The 13,531-nt window shown below is 35.5% G+C and overlaps 1 protein-coding gene and 1 long non-coding RNA gene across 2 annotated transcripts; both read right to left on the bottom strand.

The window, feature by feature from the left end:
* Positions 1 to 264: 264 nt before the first annotated feature.
* On the bottom strand, positions 265 to 3,965 carry LOC113354449. Its single transcript, XM_026597776.1, has 2 exons — positions 2,744 to 3,965; positions 265 to 1,867 (listed from the first exon to the last, which is right to left on the bottom strand). The coding sequence occupies exons 1-2, from the start codon at positions 3,832 to 3,834 to the stop codon at positions 601 to 603; spliced, it is 2,358 nt and encodes a 785-aa protein (XP_026453561.1). The 5' UTR covers positions 3,835 to 3,965; the 3' UTR covers positions 265 to 600.
* A 275-nt stretch (positions 3,966 to 4,240) lies between these two features.
* LOC113350345 lies at positions 4,241 to 12,699 on the bottom strand. The gene is made up of 3 exons (XR_003360757.1): positions 12,358 to 12,699; positions 10,642 to 10,807; positions 4,241 to 4,916 (listed from the first exon to the last, which is right to left on the bottom strand). It is a non-coding gene; the product is annotated as an uncharacterized LOC113350345 (long non-coding RNA).
* Positions 12,700 to 13,531: the final 832 nt, after the last annotated feature.

The raw sequence follows: 13,531 nt of genomic DNA, 5'->3' as shown, positions 1-13,531 counted from the left end.
AAAGACACAACCATTCTCAACAGACACCTTATGTGTCTTTTGGAAGTGAAGAGGCATCTCTAATAGGCATGAGTTCCCTATAAGTAGTGATGATTTGTTTTCATTCAAAAAATGGAACAACATATCTAAAACATCTGATTTATTTTCTCTCTAAGCATCATCAGAATCTAAATATTGTGTTTTCTTGTTTGGGTCAAGGGAAGTACAACTCTTGAATCCAATTACGTTGTTAGGGCTTCATTGTATCCTGAAAGCAATATTTCACTGACCAGTTGTACTCGCTAATTATTTGGGAATGGTCGAAATAATTGCTCAAAAAAATCGCAAGGCCTTGAACCTCCGGTGATACAACATTCTTTTCGTTCTATGTTTTCTTCACCCTCTATTTTTAGCCCAAATTTCCAACATCGTCTTCCTTAGATTTCCACCAAGTGTTCCTGAGAAGTTCATATAATAATTAATTTGAAAATGCAAGAAGCAACCATAATCTAACCGCTTTATATTTAATCATTTATACCGGTGGCCAGAGACATTCGTAAGCAAACACATGGGATTCAAACTTGCAAAAACCAAAATAATATAAGTTTTAACTAGTAAATACTACGAAAGTTTTGTAAACCAATCGAGCTCCTGAATAGTCGACCTTGACCAATTAGGTTCAATCCAAGACCATGATGACCATCCTTTCGTATCACTGAAATTTTCGGAAGAATTTTGGTTTCCCATAGAATGATAACAACCCGTATCAAATGAATAGAATAAAACTCCTTCCCCATGCAAGGACAATCTAGGGAAATATATTCTGTTCTCCATGCTAGTACACTGAGCCATTTTTGAAACACATGATGTATAGCTGATAAACAACGTATATTTACCCAATGTCTTTACTCTGACCCATTCCATCCGGGAAAAATCCAACTTGAATAGTTTTAAGAACGTTCCAATGCGTCCTAATCTCACTAGTAAAAGATCTCCGCCACACTCCACTAGAAAACTAGGATATGCACGATTAAATGTTCTGTAAGGCTTATGAAGAACTTTGTAACTCCAACTGATTCCTCCCTCTAAACTAAATTCTCCCAAAACTCCATTATAATCTACACAGTAAAAAATCCCCTTGTACAAAACTGGAGTGTTGACTAATGGCATGTAGTACTCGTCTGTATCAATATTACAGAAGTCTTGATACCTCCAAGACTTTTCCCCCCTTGCGATCATGTAGACTTTGATGCCACCTTCTCTTTCATTGCTTTCTCCAACACCGAAAACTACACAGTCAGAACAAGTCGGTAATGAAGAGAATAAGATGTTGGACAGTCCATAGTACTCTGGGAAGTCTGGAAGTTGAATGGTCTCCTTTGTAAAAGGGTTGTGAAAAAATAATTCGTGAGCACCTTTCGACATAAGTAGCCAACCACCCTTTTGGAAACGAACTATAGCTCCTCTTAGCAAGGGTCGGTCCATAATATAGTTATCATTATTATTAATCGGGTCAACTAAACTGTAAACAGCGCAGTCATTCGTGATAGAAAATATTAGCCATGGAGACACACATGCGTTGCTTATGATCCTTTTAGATGTTGATATCTGTTTTCCTAGGGCTAAACTTGATCGATTTGCTTTACACACCGATCGAAGAAGTTTGTAATCAATTGGATGGAGATAACTTGCTATCATGTGTAGGCAGTCCTTATTAAGAATATTCCAAGGTGCTTGTTGTTTTACTTCCCCACTGTTGTTTACGTCCTCTGGATTCTCCTCGTCATTGTTTGTTGATGAAATAGTTGTTTTTACTCTGAGGTTCACGATATAATCTTTTTCACGTTTACGTAACATAAACTTAGTTCTTTCTTGTCCGTCGCCAACCCTGCGGAATATAAACTGATAATATCAACACTCATATTTCTAATTAATGACATAACAGGATACTAAGGACAAATATAAAAGAATTAACCGAGTTTTGTCGAAGAACTATCGATCATTGGCTCCACAGCACTTCAAGGTATGTTGTATTAGGCGTGCCTTGGCGGTCTAGGCGAGCCGAGGAAAAATTAGAAATCGACAGAAATAAACATGATTTGGCGCTTTGGGCGTTTTTTCTCTTTTAGCCGCCCACACGCCTAGGGGAGCGCCCAGGGCGCCTTTTACAACATAGACTTCAAGTAATTATCTATAAGCTTGCAATTTTACATTGTACCCTATGTAGTCTTATGTTTTTCTCCAAATATTGTCGTGCTTCCTCAATGTTGCTGTTTTCTTTGTATAAACTCACTTTGTTTATGTTTGATTCTGATGCACAGGAGATCGAGACTTTGGACGATGGATTACGACGGTTGCAAAATCATAAATGCAGCTATCCGTAAAATCATTCTTAGTGATCACGTACGTATCATATATGACCAGTAGTTGGATGTATAAACTTACTAGCAAGTAGCATACATAGAGTCAAAATCAAATGACCACTCATTAAAATGATGATATTAGTCCGATAATGCTATCCAAAATTTGAGATCGGCTGACGGATTTGGGGTGGCTTGGGTGTGCTCCAGCCACCCCCAAAATTCTAAATACAACCCAATTTTCATATTTTCAAAGGCAAATTTTGTGGGAACCCTAAAATTGGATTTTTAGCTTAATATATTTGATTTAGCCCACCTAAATTTTCAATCCTCCTTCGGTAGAAAGTTTTTTGGTACACACACAAAAAAATAAAGAAAAAAAGATAAGGAAGTGTGATTAGTACCTGAAAGTTGGAGGCATCATAAGCCAATATGAGCAAAACCATGGTATCGGCAGCTTTAGACACGGCAAAATTATCGTACCAGTACCTTCCAGTTCATATTTGTACAAGCTTTGATCCTGGGCCAGTGTGTAATACAAACAACCTTTTGTAAGACCCAACTCAGCTGCCGAGCAACAAGCTGTTGTGTTTTTGCTATAAAAGAGAACAGTATCACCCAGACTATATACCTCCTTCCACCCCATTGTAGAAAAATCCAACCTCAGAATGCCAATTGAAATAAATTCTTTACCTTGGTGGGCCATATATAAATCAATTCTGTAGAGTTCATCACACGTTTGCACATATATTGTTCCAACGTTGGTGTTACTTCCTCCTATCAATGGAGAACCGGTGGGATAACTTGTCTCAATTTGCCTTAAACAGAGGTTAACATTGTCGCCATCAATTTGTTCTATTTCGACCTTGAAGTGACAAACTCTGGAATAACTCATAGCATACAAATTTCCTTTAAGGTAGTTAAGTGACCAGATAAAATTAAAATCCATCTTATGTTCTCTAGTAAACTTATGTGTTCTCCATTGTTTTTCTCCAGGGCGGCAAAATAAAAAGACATATTCGCACTCATCGTCGAGCCGCTCATACACACAGAAAACCATCGTCTCATTGCCATCAGAAGGATTAGTAGGAGGCAAGGACAAAACGCAATCTACTAACTTGTACTCATCGTATGTGTAACCCGAAGAGTGTATGTTTGGTAACTGTATGGTATCTAATGTTGCAGGATTCCACAGAAAACAATCCGCAAAAACCCAATTTGGAGAGTAATCAATTTCATTAAAATCACATAGAATAACCAACCAGCCATGATGGCAAGGTTTTTGAAAAATAGATTTGCCACTCAACTCTGGAATAAGTTTTCGACAAGTTCTTTTATCGGGGTCGCATAGGTTATAGAAAGCTTGATTTTTCCTATCTTTTCCATACGGAATTACAAGCCAAGGTGCTACCTTGGGCAATGGTGGGCTGCGACGTTCACTTCTCTCCTCCATTGACAATGCTGCTGATGATGTTGCCTGGGTTTTTTCAGCCATGGAAAGAAGAAATTCAGAAGAAAACTAACTCTATGATATGCATCGAGAGAGGTCCAGAGAGATGTATTTTTAGGGGTGTCAATCTGCTATGAAATTGTAAGTTGGTAGGATTCCTAATTCAGGAAGGGAAAGTTTATGACTGGAATTCGGATTTACACGGTTACGATCGAATTCCTTATGCATGATATATATCGGTACTAAGAAAGAGAGAAAATAAAGGAAATGAATTTATTTTTACTATATCGTGCGTGCGAACGAGAGAAATACAAGGAAAGTAAATATTCTTTCCAAATATAATCTTTATCTCTGTTTCCTAAAATTTATCGCGTGACCTTAAACTCTAAGCGACCAGAATATGTTTTGTGAGCACAAAAATAAATAAATGAAGTTTCTTATTGCTCAAGGTTCAGATTACAAAAAAAAAAAATAGTCTGTTCGTGAATATTTTTAGGGATTGTTCCATACTAAAATTATATAGACACTTATATTAACTTTCCTGGCTTTATTGAACTGTATTGCTAAGTCATCTGGACATGGTACTGGTTCATTAATTCCAAGCTCAGTTTTGATCTTCCCATAGTACCAGTCAGCTACATATTTTGGTGTTGCAAGCTTGTTCAAGTCATCTTTGTCACCATTGCAGGTCTGAGTGACAATAAAGTCTCTAAGTGTAAAAGTCTTACCTTCACCTTTCTTGACCATGCCATAAATGAACATTGGACATTCTTGAGTCCTCCAATGAATGCACTTGAGCCTCAGCTTGGTTGTGGAACTCTTAGTAGCATAAGTCTGATGTTTGTTCATGATACATTAGTTATTCACATGTGCATAAAAGGAATCTTTACTCATAAACTTACTTCCAACTATGAGGTCTTTTGGATCCAATGACTCTTCATCTTCAGCTGGGAACATATCCTGCTTATCTTCTTTCTTAAGGTGATCTGCATATTCCTTCTCAAACTCTGAATTGTCATGTGTAACACCACTACACTCAACCGAAGCCTTCTCCACCCCAACAACATCATCTTCACCTTCTTGTTCCTTTTCAGACTCAGAATCCAGTAAGTTCCCATAATGGTCTTCTGCAATTAAAGTAAAAAAACAAAAACATTAGTACCCATTTGAAATAAACAATCAACAAAAATGACACAATTTCTTATTGCTCAAGGTTCAGATTACAAAAAAAAAATAGTCTGTTCGTTCGGACGTTTTCTTATAATGGGATTACACATTTTCACCGCAATTAGTACGTCTTGTGACCCAAACTAGGAAAACGGCACAAGCAACAATAAGGATATTGAGTTCGCAATATTTGAATGTCGTCGAATATATTTTTGAGTCGTGAGACCTCCGTCTCCCAACGATTTCCACGCTTGCAAGGGTGCTTTATGTTATTACTTGTGCATGGAATCGTACTTGCCCCTGCGTGGGAATTCAAGGAACACGAGAGTCAAGTGAAGATGCAAAAGCGCATTACTCAAAATGTGCGAATCGCTTCATACTTTGGTTGTTGAGGTCCTTGAGAATATCGTTTTTTTAGTTAATTAAATACGAGTACAATGGAAAGAACAGTAGTAACTTTACAATGAAATATTTTCTTGAACTATCTGTGGAGTTTGTGAATTCCTTGTGATTTTTTCTTTTCTTTTTTTTCCCCGAATGATAAAGGTTACATCAAAGATTCACAGTAGAAAGAGATTAGCCATCATCATAAAATTTACCTTTTTTTCTAGCCATCTACGTTATTAAAAATGTATCCTAGGTATGAAGAGAAAGAGATGCATCCAAATGTCTAAAGGATTCAAAAGATCAAAAACTATAAAATTATGCATAGAGCCAAACGTACCCTGTTGTTTGGTTCTCTATAAGTTTCATATAACAACGTACATATTCCAAGCATCCTTGCTTCTTCCTCTATTAATAATTCTTCGCCATGACTCAGGAAAGAGACAAGATATCCATTGGGCTGGTCCATGCAATTCGGAATGCTTTGATGATGTAGCTTCGAAACTTGTAATTAAGATTACGAGCAGTGGAGCGTACGGTGTTTTTTGCGAAGATTAATTATTTGTTTATTAAGGTAAACAATATTGGTTATGCTAGAAGCTCCTAAAGTATTAACTTCGCGCAAATCCTAAGTATTTTTTCAGGTCAATCGAAGTTTAACACAAACCTGCAGTCTTTTCAGTTTAAGATAAACTCATTACTCATCCTATTATGTTGCCGTACTTTTTCAGGTATTACCAAATAGTAGCAAAATTGTCCACCTAGCTTCTCCAAGAGGTCTTTTAAAGTTCATCAAAAATCCTTGCACCCGCCGTTTCATCCACGTATTAGAAAAACCTAAAAAGTATTTTATGTCGGATGCAATAATCAAAATCAAGGAAAAATCAAATAAGCATAAGTTGTTGATACTTAGGTCCTTTATAATGGAAGTGATCGGTTTGACGGAACGGACGAGCTTCCCAAATCTCCGCAACAGCAACAAGAAATTTTTTTAATTAAAAACAAAGTGAGTCACATGTTTAACATGTTGCCCTTAATACATTAGCGCTCGGCTATACTCAAGAGTGATGCTATAGCCCTCACAGGACGGATATCTCCAGGATAAAACACCCTACTACACCTACTACTAGCATATGTAGTAGATGCTCAAACTTGAGCTTGACAACTCCGAGAAAACCCTTAAGGAAACTCGTGAATGCTTAAGAAAACACTATAAAATATTTCCTATGGGGGTCCCTCTAAAATATAGAGAAACCGTTTTCCCATTGATTTTACAAAAGTAGTGAATTTGTTTATATAATTGACAAATACAACTTAAGAAGTGCGACTAAAAATCTTATATAGTCTCTCAAAACAACTGAAAAGTGGAAACTACATGGTGTAGGACTAATAAGTTTTTCATTCACAAAAGAAAAATAAATTATAAATTTTTTAAAACTTTAAAAATCATATTTTATTAATCGTTTTCCAACAATCCCCCACATGAATGAAAACTCAATAAAACACGAAAACGAAAATCGATCTTGGTAAATCAACAACGCAATTTCACGACCCAAACTGACTGAATGGACAGTAGTCGTGCATGTTGAAGTCATACTAGCCATTCCAACGTCATCTCCCTCGTCATCTCCCTCACACAACAGTGTGTTGACCCCAGGGTCATACTATGGATTGAAAAAATCATATAGTATAGAGAGCTTTCATCTTTATTTCCTCACAAGTGAGACTAAATGTTCCTTTCACCAAAGTGAAAAAGAATGAATCAGTGAACCCTTAGTGACCCTTAGGTCCTAAGTTCCAGTAATACTGAAACCATCAAAATGAAAATCACATAAAAAGCGCAGGAAATACCATTTTAGGAAGAGGTGTCCATGAGGTCTTGAACCTTTGCTTAGTGAGATATTACCGGAATTACTTGCTAGAGATAGTGAACTATGTCTTGAACTGCTAGTGTGTGACGTAATTCGCGATAACAACCACGGGTGATATCTCTAAGGTTGTTGCCAAGCTCGTGTCGTTTTGTCCAATTTGACCCTGGACATATCCTTTTCTCAAAATGCTCTAGAGAATCAAAACTCATATTCTCATAGGAAGCGGCCCCACTTCCTTATTCATATAGGTGAGTTTCCATAAAGAATGTTACTGCTACACCCCACTTCAATATTAAATTGAAACTATAGAACTCATTAAGACTTCTTAAAAGTCATCCTTCACGTGCAGTCATACTATCACATCTACACCATAGGGAAGGGACATATAATGAAATTCTCTAATAGTGTTTACCTTTAACCACTACAAATTAGTTGTCTCATTTGAAACCTGGATCTTGGGACTTCCAGTTAGCAAGGTTGAGTATCCTTTATGGCAAGGTTAATTTATGAGCTTAAGTCCCATCCCGCTCATGCATTTTTAACTATCTCTTTGTACAAACCTTTCGTCGAAGGTTGTGCAATATTCTCCTTGGACTTTATTCAATCAATGGAAATAACGCTGATCGAGATTAGTTATCTTTAGCTTTAGCTATTAGAGCTTGGCTAACACAAAGTATAGATATAGATGGCACAAGCCTATGCCAGAGAGGAATGTCTTCTAAAATGCATCTTAGGCACTCGGCTCCCTCTCGTGCTTTATCTAACACAATACTCTCAGATTCCATAATGAAATGAGCAATATGTTTGGAAATCTTCCAAAAATAAACCCTCCTGCTAGAGTGAAAACATATCCACTCGTACACTTAGACTCCTCTGAGCCAACTATCTCGTTTGCATCACAAAGTCCCTCAAGGACAACAAGATACCTTTCATAAATAAAACAAAAATTAATAGAGTATTTAAGGTACCATAATACTCTAGTAAGTGCATCCCAATGCTCTTGCTCTGGACTACAAGAATATATACTTAACTTACTCACAATATAGGAAATGTTTGAACTCTTACAATTCATTAAATTCCACAGACATCCTATAACTCTTGAGTATTCAAGTTAATATACTCCACTACACTTATTTTCCTTGAGTCTACAAGAATAATCGTACTGATTGTATCTCATAAGCACAAATTGAACATAATGAGAATGAGTAAGACTATAAATGTTTGATTATCTTCTAATCCTCATCCCTAAGATTACATCAAAAGGTCCTAAGTCTTTCAAGTCAATGTTCTCATTCAATGCATGGTTTTAGTGGAATTAATCGCATCTATGTTTATATCAAGTATAAGCATATCATCAACATACAAGCATACAATCACGCAGGCATCCTTAACAATTGTAAATATACTTGTCAGATTCATTAACTTAAATCCACTACACATTATCACATGATCAAAATTTTCCATGTCACTTTTTACGTGCTTATTTTAAAATCTAATATAAATATTTGTTCAACTTACAAACTTTGTCTTCATAACTTTTCACTACAAACTCCTCATCTGGTTGGTCTAAGTAAATTACTTTATCTAATTCACGGTTTTAGAAAAGATGTCTTACCATCCATCTGATGTATCTCCAATTTGTTTATGGGAGCAATATCAATCAGTATCTTGACAGAAGTAATTCTCGTCACAAGTAAATACGAATCAACAAAATCTACACCTTCTTTTACTTTATAGCCTTTAGCTAGCAACTTATCCTAATATTTTTCCACATTTCCATCTACCTAACGTTTCCTCTTAGAAACTCATTTACATCCTATGGTCAAGTCTGGTTCCGACGGACTGAGTCCATTTCACTAAATGAAGCTTCTTATCAGAATGGAGTTTTAGTATATGTCAAGGATTCTTTACAAATATGGGCTCAGACTAAGCTAGGTTTGTTATGAAGTCGTCTTCATAAGAAGCCTCAAGTCTAATTGTTTTACTTCTCTTAAGCTTAACCTGAGCTTCATCTTCCTTTAAGATAAGTTCTGACTATTTGAAAATAAATCTAGGGGATCAACATCACATCTCTAATGAGGTACATGATTAAGAATAAACATGTTCAAAGAAATCAACATCCCTAGATTCCGTAATAATATTCACACCAAAGTCAGAAAAAATCAGAACACATGACCGAAAATCTATATGTAGAAGTATACTCAGGATACCCTATATGAAAACACAATCAGCATTTTTGGTTTCTATCTAGTTCTTTTAGGAAGAGGAATGACAATCTTAGTTAAACACCCCCACACTTTGACACATTCATTAGAAGGTCATCCACCTTTCCATAAATTATATGGAGTTTCATCTGATCCTTAAAAGGGTAGTCTATTCAGGATATACTAGTTAAGAGGATTGCCTCCCCCCACAAGGCCGCAGGTTATCTGAACTAACCAACATGGAAATTTCATCTCCTTAAGGATAATGTTGTTATGTTCAAGGCTTCTAATTTGTTTTGAACGTCAAGTTTATACATCTTAAGACTTCTAAAGCATCATCCTTATCCCTAAGCAAGTATAAAATATAGTACCTCGTACAATCATCTATATGAAAGTTATAAACCATCTTTTACCAAAGTGGTTTTGGGTTGAACTCATGTCAACTAGGCCTAACTGAATTAATTCTAAGGGCTTAGAATTACTCTGAACATTTGTGCTAAAACATTTATAGCATATTCCGATTCTACACAGATTTCACTTTTGTGTTCAAAATCCAAACTAAATTTGGTTACACGGCCTATACTGGCCAATTTAAGCATTGACTTATAAGTTTACGGTTCCAAGTGTACCACGCAAAACATTCAATCACACAAAAAAAGCACAAGAATATATGTTCACTTCATCAGTTTTTCCGTTAAGCTTATAGAAAAGCCCTATAACTCTTGCCTAAAAAATCACTGCCTAGTTACAACAAGTTTTCCAGATTCAATTAAAACTTTAAATTGATTTACCATCAATAACAGAACAAGATACAAGATTCTTGCATATGCTCGGAACATGAAAACTTCATTCAATGTGAGAATATTACAGATATGAGCTTCTACTCGACCTTTTTCTTTTATGCAACCTCTGTCGCATATGAGTAACTCATAAAGAGTTTCTCGACATTCCTTATCCTCTAATAAGAGGTGAACATGTCTCTGTTTCAACAAACATACTTAGTGGCCCTAGAGTCCACCCACCAGTCTCTCACATTGGTTATTAAAATAACTTCCGACATCATGTTAATGAACTCGTTCTAATTTTTTTCAACTGAATTAGCATTAACTTTCTACTTATTAAGGTTTTATGTTGTCTACACTTTACTGCCGTATGGATAGGAATTTTACAAACATAGCAATCACCCTTAATTGAAGTAATGTCGGACTCAGTTTTACGAAGCATACCTTTATTGTGAAGACTACGCTTAGAGTTGCGTTTGATGTTCTCGCCTTTGTCAGCTTTGGAAGACTTATATTCATCCACATGCTCCTGGTATCCATGTTCATTTTCAATTTCATGTCACAATCCTCGTTTATACTCTGACCACGAACACGGTAATTTCTCAATCACCTAATACACCACATCTCAAAAACCTTAGTTCCGAATCGGGAAATAAAATATGAGTTTTGAAGATAACATATAGATCTACAAACTTCGTTTGAATCACCATTTGAAAAAACTCATAGTTACCCCATAAAAACTACTTTAGTTAACAACAAATTTCTGCCCGTCAGAATTTTTCAGGAACATTTCTCTGTTTTTTAAAATATCAAAAAAATACTTTTACAACTCCTAAAATTCTGAAATTTTACGTGGGGTAACTATCAAGATGTATACTATGTTGTTTCAAAAGGGTTCATCGAAATTCCTTCTAGGTTGAGAGATAAATTCGAAACTCTACAACGGACCAAAAGTTTTTCACTCCATAATTAACATCCATGATTATTACAAACTCTAATGTCTTAAGATTGTTGGGTGCAATAATCAAGAACAAGGAAAAATAAAATAAGCATAAGTTATTGATACTTAGCTCCTTTATAATGGAAGTGATAGGTTTGACGAAACGGACGAGCTCCCCAGATCCCCGCAACAACAAAAAGGAAAAACTTTAATTAAAAACAGAGTGAGTCACATGTTTAATATGTTTCCCTTAAGACATTAGCGACCCACTGCACTCAAGAGTGATGTATAACCCTCACATGACGGATATCTTCAGGATAAAATACCCTACTACACCTACTACTAGCATATGTAGTAGATTCTCAAACTTGAGCTTGACAACTCCGAAAAACCCTTAAGGAAATCGTGAATGCTTAAGAAAACACTATAAAATATTTCCTATGGGGTCCCTCTAAAATATAGAGAAACCCATTTCCCGTTGATTTTACAAAAGTAGTGAATTTATTTATATAATTGACAAATACTCCCTCCGTCCCACAATTAGATGACCTACTTAGTTTAAAATTTTGTCTCACCATTAGTTGACCTATTTCATTAAACAAGGGAATATTTCTAAAATTATCCTTTTGATTGATTATCGTTAGTATAAGAAATGCATATAATTTGATATCCATATTTATACTCGTTATATAAGTGTTTTAGGGGTAACTTGCGTTACCTCTCCTAGCGAAGATTATAATTTGAGTTACCTCACCTCGATATTAATGTTATTACTGTAATCCAGAGATTTAGAACTGGATTCGCGGCAATACTCATATGTGCAATACTCAATCAATTAGGATAATCAGCATCCGTTAGTGAACTAAATTTATCCACTAAAAGAGAAAAAATAAAACACTAGATAATATGAAATACTTGTCCAGAAAGATGATTAATTTAAAACTAATGATATGTTGTACTGATCTTTCATGGGGTTTGTGAAAATGGGAGAGGTGTAGTCTCAATGAGGGTACTGTTTGCTAGTAAGATTACATAAGCCTAATAATCTACCCTTAAATCCCTCGGTCTTATATCAATTTTACAAAAATTAAAATATCAAATTGATTCCAAACTCACAGCAACTCTACCACTGATTCAACAATTATATACCGTCGAGCAAACAAAATAAAAAATAAAAAAATCAAGTTCCCTGATTTAACCCAAAACATTAGATCACTTACTTGTACCCTTTGTTTCTCTTCATTTTATCTTCAATTATCTTCAAACAACAAAAGAGTGCTAAATTAAACGACAATAGAGTCCAATTAAACCAATATAATCCCTAATTTTGTCCCAAATCTCGCCTAATGATTTCCCCAGTTCTCTGCCCCAAAACGATTTTTCTGTAGATCTGCCAAGAAATGTATGTTTTCACCTCTAGGTCACCCATAACTGATTCTATATACCTTAAACAAGTAGTACTTACAGAATAAGAAAGCAAATAAAAGGAGAAGACGACGATGCTGCTTCTGTTGGTGGCGGCTGTCGTTGGCTGTTTATCAGCTTGGAAAAGGGAAATGCGGTTGTTAATATTCACGATTGATTATTTGACTTTAACTACAGCCACCAGATTATATTAGCATTTGAGGGCATTTGGGGTACTGTTTTTACCACGTGTCTATCTTTTCCAGGTGTCACTTTGGCTAACTCGGCTAACTGAAAAATGGACGGAATATTTGACGAGGGGAGGTTCTGCTAATTTAATTTTTGTAGGGGAGATAACTCAAATTACAATCTTCGTCAGGGGAGGTAACGCAAATTACCCCGGTGTTTTAAAATGCTTTCTAACAATACAAAGTTTACGAAAATCTATGGTATACTTTGAGAGATAGATCATTTCTAAATTTTACAAATTATTATCCATAAGGATATAATTGTAAAAAATACTTAATAATACTCCTTTCCATTCTTGTCTTAAGAATTGGGCAAATTTGAACTAGGTAATCTAATAGTGGGACGGAGGAGTACAACTTAAGAAGAGGAACTCCCCGATGTGGGATAAAAATATTATATAGTCTCTTAAAACAACTGAAAAATGGAAACTCCACCGTGTGGGACTAATTAGCGTTTGAAGAATTATTTAGTTAGCAACGACGCTAGTAGTGGCGCGGGTAGTTTTATTTTTCATAAATTAGGCATTGCTATACAGAAAGGTGTTGACGCCCAGCTTGTTGCTAGGTTACCAACCAAAATTTTTGTGTAATCTTCTATATTGCTATGTTATTATAATTTTATTTATTTTAAAAAAATATATATAATTTTTATTAAAACTATAAAAATCATATTTTATTAATCGCTTTCTAACATTTTGTCGGAGTGGTTGAAACATCTACACATGTTATAATAAGAGACATT

This window comes from Papaver somniferum, chromosome 2 (genome assembly GCF_003573695.1).
Source record: "Papaver somniferum cultivar HN1 chromosome 2, ASM357369v1, whole genome shotgun sequence".
Taxonomy (NCBI): Eukaryota; Viridiplantae; Streptophyta; class Magnoliopsida; order Ranunculales; family Papaveraceae; genus Papaver; species Papaver somniferum.
The sequence above is the reverse complement of the archived record's forward strand: the minus strand, read 5'-3'. Positions and strand labels throughout refer to the sequence as shown.